This window comes from Penaeus chinensis, chromosome 21 (genome assembly GCF_019202785.1).
Source record: "Penaeus chinensis breed Huanghai No. 1 chromosome 21, ASM1920278v2, whole genome shotgun sequence".
Lineage (NCBI taxonomy): Eukaryota > Metazoa > Arthropoda > Malacostraca > Decapoda > Penaeidae > Penaeus > Penaeus chinensis.
In genome coordinates, this window is record NC_061839.1 from 9,344,501 (window position 1) to 9,354,500 (window position 10,000).

The following is a 10,000-nucleotide window of genomic DNA, read 5'->3' on the forward strand; positions in this document are numbered from 1 at the left end:
AGCTCGCTGCGATGGCCGTCGCTCTGCTTCTTCTGACTCTCTGGGCGCTTCGTCTGTCGGAGGGAATTCGTCCTGGCTCTTTAGGAACCGGCGTAGATACAACACCGTTCCTGGACAACAGACGATCAGCACGGTCCTCGCCACGAGAAACCAATTTGCCCTCCGGCTGTGGGGCAATGCCATGTGCAACTTACGCCGAGGGCATGACAGTACCGATACCTAGTGTAGTGAGCATTCGGGCCCAGACCGACCTGCAGAGGTGGAACCCGAAACTGCTTCTTTTGGATGGCGATGGCAACAAAATGGCGAGTATTGGCATGAAGGAAAACCATAGCCGAATACTCTTGAATTTGAAACACCCAAGCATTAATGTGTCAGACACTACTTTCATTCCACATAGCTTTTATGAGGTAAATGAATGGTTACATTTCAACATTTTACTGACAGTTGATAAGACTTTTGTCGATATGTATGAGCCTCATACCTCGAGAAATCTGTTTAAAATTCCTGGTTTGTGTCAGCGAGTTCAAGTAACCGAATCGTCCACATTCGGTTACTCTCCTCAATTCCCGTCCATTCAGCAGACAACAGATCATGACTTCGCGATAAGTACTATCGTGGTGAACAGTGCCGATGTATCAGGGGGTGGTGAAACGACAACAACAACAGACAATGAGAAAAGTACTCGTATTGATCTTAACCCTATGATTTATGGACCGATAACAGGACTCTCTGTCTTATCTTGCATTGGGATACTCGTCTGTTTAATCAAAAAAATAAAGAGACGGCGACTTGCGAACGTTGAAGAGACGAATTCGGATCTAACATATGAATTCAACATCGTACTACCGAACCCAGGCCTTGGCAATGCCTCATCTCCACATGCCTCGGACATGGTCGTCCAAGGCTATCAGGGGGGCTGTCTCACACTTTCCGTTGCTTCAGGAACGAGATTTAAGAATAGTCTCAGCGATTCAGATTATCTTCACCATCATGACGGTATGCAGGCTAATGCAACAACAACACATCCCGGAATGCAGAATCCTTCACAAAATACAGTTTATTACAACATGTTCCAGGCAGACAAATCCCTTCCTCACTACATGAGTGAAAACAGTCTGTATGAGACTTGTTCTCTGCAGGAATAGATGTGCCTGTATTTGATGCTTTCATTTGAATTTTTGGCTCTCATAATCGGATACTTTTACGAGGATCCCTTTTCGGTGTGGACGATACTTCCCGACGTTCGTCTGGTCAACACACTAACGAGACCAACAGACATTTCCAGAATCGATAGACCTTCATCAGTTTAATGTACTGCTACGAAATTTTGTAATTCAACACTCATAATGTTAATGATTACTTACACATGTCGAATCTTATATATTTGTTGTGCAAAGGGATTTCTACTGATATATATATATATATATATATATATATATATATATGCATGTATGTATGTATATGTATATATGTATATATGTATGTGTATATATATATATATATATATATATATATATCCGTAATATATTCCTGTAATATCTCCAGCAAAGAAAAAAGTCTTCATAAGATTGTTTAAAATAAATTTTTCTTATATCATCTACTTTCCCTTAACAAGTGTACATATATAAATACACATAGACATGCACTTGCTTTTCTCTAAATACCATGGTAACCTTAATAAATGCACGGTTACAGGAATCATTCGATTGAAGAATGCATTTGAGGAATTTAATACAAAAATACTGTAATTAATTTACATGATAAAGAAGGAAGATTTGGAAAAAAAAAAAAAAAAAAAAAAAACAGGAACAAAATCAAAATATTTTAGACAGTCGTACTTAGCGTTACACTTAACGCATAAATCCATTTACACGGTGACGAGCTTAACATTCACCTGAAAGACTGAAGAAATACTATCAAATGCTCGAATACGGAAAGACCGATGCACTAATGATCGTTATGCTGCAATCCAGTGAGCTCTTTTTCTACCCTTTCCCTAGTTTTATTACACACATTATCCTCAAACTACATGTATATATATATATATACATATATATATATATATATATATATATATATATATATATATATATCACAGTTCGAAAGATATTTTGTAATTTAGTAACATACAATCGAGAGATAAATATTTGGATGTTTTTCTTGATACAGATAAAAACATTACGAGAGAGACGGGGAAGGTAAGTATGTTTCTATATATGAAAAACCAAGAAAGGAAAATATCAGTTAATCAAGGGAAAACTAAAGATAGTACTAGGTAACTAATTAAATATTCGCACACTTTCGCTCAGTATGCACTACAACTACAGCAATTTCTTTCCTTTGTTCACATACTTCAAACACAACCTATCATCCTTCCCACGACCCATTACCCCTAAAGGGAAGCAGTTCCCCTTTGCCCTTTAGCTTCATACACTTCTTATTCCTGATTTATTCGCACTTTGCCTCTTGGCTTCTCACGCTCTCTGTCTTCGTTCCCAGCGTACCATCCACAAAGGGGAAGCGGATTCTCTTTGCCTTTAACAGATAATTTCGTACCTCTATCTCATTAGCCAACAAGCGGATTGGAGTTTCCTTGACCTCTGCTTCATACGCTTTGCCCTTTTCTTGCCCCAGGCCAGGACGCCCGAGGGAAAGCGGTTCCTGCCCCAGTCTTTAGCTTCAACCAAGAGCGTTTCCTGCCCTAGTCTTTAGCTTTGACCAAGAGCGTTTCCCCTTAGCTGCAACCCCCTCCCCCCTTCACCCTCCACCTACCCACGCCATCCAGCCCAGCCCCCACTAAGGCTCGGAGTCCCCTTTGCCTTACCTCCGCACAGAAGCTGTCTGCTCTGGGCCCACGTGCGCCTGTTCTCCGCCGTCATGACCCCGACGGGAGGGGGGTCGGAGCCCTCGTACTCGTCCACCTCCCGAAGGATCTCGCGCATCTGGGACACCACCTGCTGCAGCGTCATCTTCACGCCCTCCACCACCACCTCCACCCGGTAGATCTGCGGCCGGGGTTGGGGGTTAGATACTGCTTGGATATATATACAGTAAATACTTGTACACTACATCGATTTATATATTCTTACAGTATATGCGAAAATATATATATATATATATATATATATATATATACATATATATTTATATATATGTGTGTGTGTGTGTGTGTGTGTGTGTGTGTGTGTGCGTGTGTACAGTGCCGGAATAAGACTAGATGTTGACAACATAGAATTTTAAAAGAGCCAGTTGTTTTGATTATGCACAAAAACAGTGCACCGTAATTTTTAAAGGAAAATTATGGAAAATTAAACTTTGCCTCCTCCCTCATACCATACAGGAGTTAAATGTACTTATAAATGATCAACTTCTAAATGATCAACTAAATGATAGTGATAATAATAACAACAAAAAATAATAATAATAGTAATAATAATAATTGATATAAACAATAAAATAATGATAAAAAATAATGTTGATACTGATAACAACAATAACAATAATAGTAATAATTTTTAAGAAATATATAATGTGATAATGGTAATAATAATGATGGTAATAACGATAATAATAATAACAATAATGATGAAGATGATGATGATGGTAATGATAATAATAATAATGATAATAATAATAATAATAATAATAATAATAATAATGATAATTAAAATAATAATAATAAAAAAGTAATAATAATAATAATGACAATAATGAGGATGATGATGTTGATAAAATAATAATAATAGTAATAATAATAATGATAATAATAATTATGATAATAATAATAATAATAATAATAAAAATTATAATAATAATAACAATAATGATAATAATAATAATAATAATAGAAATAATAATTGTACTGATAATTCCAAAAAACACAACAATGACAACAATGACATAATAACAACTGAAATAATGACAATAATAGAGATAATAATAATAATGAGGATAACAATGACAATAACTAAAATAATGATACTAATACTAATACTGATACTACTGATAATAATCATAATGATAATAATCATAATAATTATAATGATAATAACAACAACAATAACAATGACAATAAATAGTTATCATAATAATGATGATAAGAACAATGATGATAATGATAATAACAATAATGATAGCAATGATAATATAATGATAATAATAATAATAATAATAATAATAATAATGATAGTAATAATAATAATAATAATAACAATAATAATAATAATAATAATAATAATAGCAACAATAATGATGATGATAATAAAAACAATAACGATGTTAATAATAATAATAAGGATTATCATAATAATAATGATAAAAAGTAATAAGAATAGTGATAGTAATAATTATAATAATAATGATAATAATAGTAATAAGAATAGTAATAATAATAATGATAATGGTAATAATAATAATAATAATAATAATAATAATAACAATAAAAATAATCACTATTATAATAATGATAATTGTAATGATAATAATGATGATTGAAATCATAATAATAACTACAATAATGATAATAACAATAATAGTAATAATAATGATAACAAAATATAGCAATAAAGATATTCATTAAAATTTTGATAATGATGAAAATGATGATGGGGATAATAATAATAATAATGATAATGATAATGATAATAATAATAATAATAATAATTATTATTATTATTATTATTATTATTATCATAATCATAATAACTATGATAATAATTATCATTATCACAATAATAATCATAATGCATAATCATAATGGTAACAATAATAACAATAATGATAGTGATACTACTATTACTACCGCTACTACTACTACTTCTTCTACTACTATTACTATTATAATAATAATAATATTATTATTAATAATAATAATAATGATGATGATAATAATAATAATGAAAATAATAATAATAATAAAAACAGGATGATTAATAATGATGATAAGAATATTAACAATAACGCTAGTCATACTGATAATAAAGCCAATAATATCCCATTGTTTTACTAAATTGAACTCGCTAGATCTAAAAGTATTTTATTTCTTATTTTGAAGACGTGTGAGGCCTCCCAGCTCCCAAGCCTCACGCCAAGAGGCAGATGAGAGAGGTTTGGTAAGCTCAAACCGGCTGTGTAAAATTCTACAGTTCACAATTCCTTCCTTAAAGACATGGTATGATACTGTTCAATGGCGTAATGATTGAAAAATAATCATAAATGTTGAAATTAATAGTATGTTATCGGTAAAAGAAGGCATTATTCTGAAATGGAATGCAGGGGAAATTAGTCCAGTTTAACAAAGGCTCATGAATGTTAGATATGTACGCTACGGCGAGAGGCCACTTACATTCTGAAGCCCTTGGTATATCCGGCACCGTATGTACAATATAAATGTAGTGTCCAAATTACAAGTATGTTCAATACGCCTAAATAAGGGTACACATGATATGAATATAACAGCTACTCCTGAGTTAGCATAGAAAACGATGAAATACCACCACGGAAGAAAATGGGTACAAGGTTGAAACACTGGAGGAACTACAGTATTTACAACAATTTCCAGAAAAGTATATCAATCTGAATAAAATGCCTACGTGATTCTTGTAGTAAACGATGATGTGCTGATTTTCTTTCTGAAACTCTCCTACCGAGAGTAACTTGTCCTTGGGGATCGCCGGCCGTCGGTAAGACGAGAACACCCGATTGTACTGAGCCATGCACATCGGCTGGTGCTTCTCCCTGGCGCTGCAGCGGTCGACGTCCAGGTCGCCTCTGGGGGAGCGATAGTACGTATTGCTTCCGCTTTGCTTTAAGTGCGTGTGGAGAGGGGTGATTTAAATACTCTCTCTCTCTCTCACATGTGTGTTTGCGCGATTATTAAAGATAGTTGGTGGCGGGGTATGTAAGGTCCAGTAAGGTAAGCACTTCTACTGTCATAAAAAACGTGATACATTTTTCATTAAATGCAAAAGATGAAACTACACACACACACACACATATATATATGCGTGTATGTGTGTTTATATATGCACATATATATCTATATATATATACATATATACATATATATTCATATATACATATATATTTACATATACATATTTATATATATATATACATATACATGTCTATATATATATACAAATACATATCTATATATACATATATATTTATATATAAACATATACATTTACATATATATATATATATATATGTGTGTGTGTGTGTGTGTGTGTGTGTGTGTGTGTGTGTGTGTGTGTGTGTGTGTAGTGCAAACACACACACACACACACACACACACACACACACACACACACACACACACACACACACACACATATATATATATATATATATATATATATATATAAATATATATAAATATATTTATAGATATATGTACATATATATATAAATATATATATAGATATAGATATATACATATATATACACACACATGTATATAAATATATTTATATATATATTCTTGTTATCTAATCTTGTTATAACACACCTAATCATTCATGAATGCAGATAATTTCACCAAGACTATAAACCAGGCATGTTCTCTCTCTCTCTCTCTTTCTCTCTCTCTCTCTCTCTCTCTCTCTCTCTCTCTCTCTCTCTCTCTCTCTCTCTCTCTCTCTCTCTCTCTCTCTCTCTCTCTCTCTCTTTCTATCCTAACACTACATTTGGAGACTATTATTTAATTGAATATCCTGGTTAAATAAAAATTAAAACATGGACTGTAAACCGATGGATGAATCTGCAAGATAACATGTAGATAGACAGAGAGATAGATATGCAAGTACGTGAGTAGATGGATAAAAATATAGACCGAAACAGAGCTAGGCAGAGTGGTAGATGTAGATGCAGATATGCAGATATGCAGATAAACAAATAAATACAACACATATGTACATGTGTGTGTGTGTGTGTGATAGTGTGTGTGGGGGAGAGGGGATCCATGTGTGCGGAATTGTCTATCTGCATGTCTGTCTCTAGCAATATACCTATATCTGCCATTCTAAGTAGCTCTATCTCATTTTTTCTGTTCATCTACTCACCTATTTATCTATCTGTCTGTCTCCATGTCATATTATATTTAGTCTATCAATTTACAGTCCATTTTTATTGTTCACTTCTTACATTTGAGGTCTGTAAGAATCAAAGATATCATTTAAGAATCATCGATAAGATATATGCATGTGTTTAACTACAAAATTACAGATATATCGCAAATAGAGGACAATGGTCTGGTTTTCTTTCTTAATACTTCTGTTTTTGTAATCATCATATTTAATTGTTGATGTTGATATTATAAAACATTCTATCACTAACACTAACATCCCTCATATTTCTTTAATCGTCCGTACCTGAAAATCACTTTCAAATGATCATATCACACAGACACCGATCATATTATTATCAATATCAATTATATCCAACGGCCAGCAATAAAGCGCCGAATCATACAAAGCACGTACAGAAGAGAAGGAGAACAATTAGCTATGAGACGATAATCAGAGAGAAAAGAGCAACTAACAGTTCAATCCTCTCTTTCATGTCGATGGACGCGATGACGAGCCGGGCAGCGAAGTTGATCATGTCAGCATCTGAGGCGAATTTCTGATGAGGGAATACCATGCCTGGGTTACTGTTGACTGGCAGAGGCAAGGACACGTTCAGGTACATGTCGTCCAGCCACCATTCGTATACCTGTGGAAAGAGGGAAGAATGTCTTGGTTGATGCTAAAATTATAATCGTCTGGATATTGGTTGCGGTACTTGTAATGTGCTTAGTTTCCGTAGTACAAGTACTTCATTACCACTACTAATTGTTATATATATATATATATATATATATAGAGAGAGAGAGAGAGAGAGAGAGAGAGAGAGAGAGAGAGAAAGACTGAGACAGAGAAAAGGAGAAAGGGAACGTCCCAGCACCAAAGCGAGTCGTCAACACAGCCACGCTGAAAATTCGGAGAAACGGCAAAAGGGGGTCGCAAAGTCACTCTCGCACTGACTAATGACCAGAACTAATTCTCTGACTAACGAGGGAGACACGAACTACCGCTTGATTTAATGGCCAGTCAGGCTTAATTGGCAGTTGGAGAGACGTTGCCCGAGAACAAAGTTTCCTTGATGAGGTTTTGTGTGTAAGGCATTTTAAAGTACAGGGCGGTGTTGTTGGACATTGAAGAATGTGATCCAAAGATTTGTGTGTGTGTGTGTGTGTGTGTGTGTGTGTGTGTGTGTGTGTGTGTGTGTGTGTGTGTGTGTGTGTGTGTGTGTGTGTGTGTGTGTGTGTGATTTTACATAAGGACTTGAAAAAAATGCTTTATGATATTCATAGAAACACCATACGAGAAATTGTAGTCTTGGATAAGAACGAGTGATTGTAAGTGAAGAGAGAAAGAAGTTTTTAAGTACCAATAAAACTAAAACCATCTTATCGATTTTCTTCAACTTTGTATATTTTGTTTATTTTATCATTCCATATCTTTTGGTATAATTTTTTTTACCAAGAGGGGAGCTTCCACCCTCAAAAAACTTTTTTTTTTCCCACATAGTCTCTTGCGACCGTTATTGGCCCACATTGTTGCAGACTTTGCAATAAAAAAGAAAAAATATCAGCATGAACACCGATAAAATCCAAAGAGGACGCGAGCTTTTTTTTCGAAATGTGCCTTAGTCCCCCCAAAAATATATATATATATAAATAAATAAATAAAATAAAATAACAATAATAATAATTCTCAAAAAAAAAAAAAAGCCAAAACATGGGGACGGAAATAAAATAAAAAAATAAATAAAAAAGCTCGCAGCAATTTCTTTACATTTTGATAAGCTTTCAAATGATACCAACACAATTTAAATCGAATTAGAAGTGTTCGCAAACGGTACGGGAGATCAGATTTTTTTTTTTCCAAAGGTAAAAAATGGGAGATTGTTTCAGTTAATTTTCTGTTAATTTCCTTCAAGCAGCTTTTATCATCTAATTACCAGAGAAACTACATTCACTTCTCTTTCAAATGATGCTCGTTGCATAAAGATATGGAGTTTGGTTCCTAAGCTATAACAAATTTTAGAATGTCACCCTTCCAAAAAGTTGAAAATATCGAATTTTGGGAACATGACCCGATCCAAAAATAAAAGATTACTGTGAGTATCAGACCATTTATATTAATGTTTTCATACATGTACAAGTGTTAATAACTTTGTGCATATCTGGATAGATGGGTATATTCACATGTGTTCATATGTGCATATATAAACACAAACATGCACTCATATGTACATACATGTGCACATATGGGTAAATGTGTGTGTACATATGCGTGTAAACATGTATCTATGTGTACACATGAGTACGAAGGAGAAGCCATGTATAAAAAGCAATTTATTTTTAAATTCGCCAAAAATAAACGGAAGTAAAAATGAAAAATCCCCGAGGTTAATTTTTGCGCTTTTTCATTGGCTTTCCTGTGTTATGAACATCGGATGCAAAATTCTTGAGTAAATAGGAAGCTTGAAAATTCAGTTTAGAGAAAAGGAAAACGCTAAATTAACTAATTAACTGTAAGACAACACACATTTCTCTTTTAAATGCCGTTTGTTAAATGAAGAAGTTTTGACTGGTTCCCGAGTTAAAGTATAAACTAAAATGTACCGTATATGCTAACCTTAGCAACATGATGCAAGCAGTTATTGCTTGACTCAGACCACTTTTATTCGTGTTTTTTTTTAGCATCTACATGTGCTTACATATGTATGCATGTGTATGTGGATGTACATGTACAAATGCGTACATGTGTGCACGTATATATAAATCCTGTGCATACATGTCCTTGTGTACGTAAATGTGTACATATGTATGTGTAAATATGTATACATGTCTTGCCTACACCAGAAACGGTTAGAGTAACAAGCGGTTCGTAATTATCGAGTGACCTTGAAATGTTACTTTATTCGTTGGAAATAACCGTTTAAAAAG

General features: G+C 33.7%; 1 protein-coding gene across 1 annotated transcript in view; it reads right to left on the reverse strand.

Moving 5' to 3' along the window:
• LOC125036397 (choline O-acetyltransferase-like) overlaps positions 1-10,000 on the reverse strand; it is a 49,577-nt gene that overhangs the window by 20,888 nt on the left and 18,689 nt on the right. The window contains exons 5-7 of the mRNA XM_047628991.1: positions 7,547-7,719; positions 5,595-5,772; positions 2,828-3,008 (exon numbers count right to left, since the gene is read on the reverse strand). Of these exons, the coding sequence (XP_047484947.1) occupies positions 2,828-3,008; positions 5,595-5,772; positions 7,547-7,719 (532 nt within the window). The remainder of the gene's footprint in view (positions 1-2,827; positions 3,009-5,594; positions 5,773-7,546; positions 7,720-10,000) is intronic.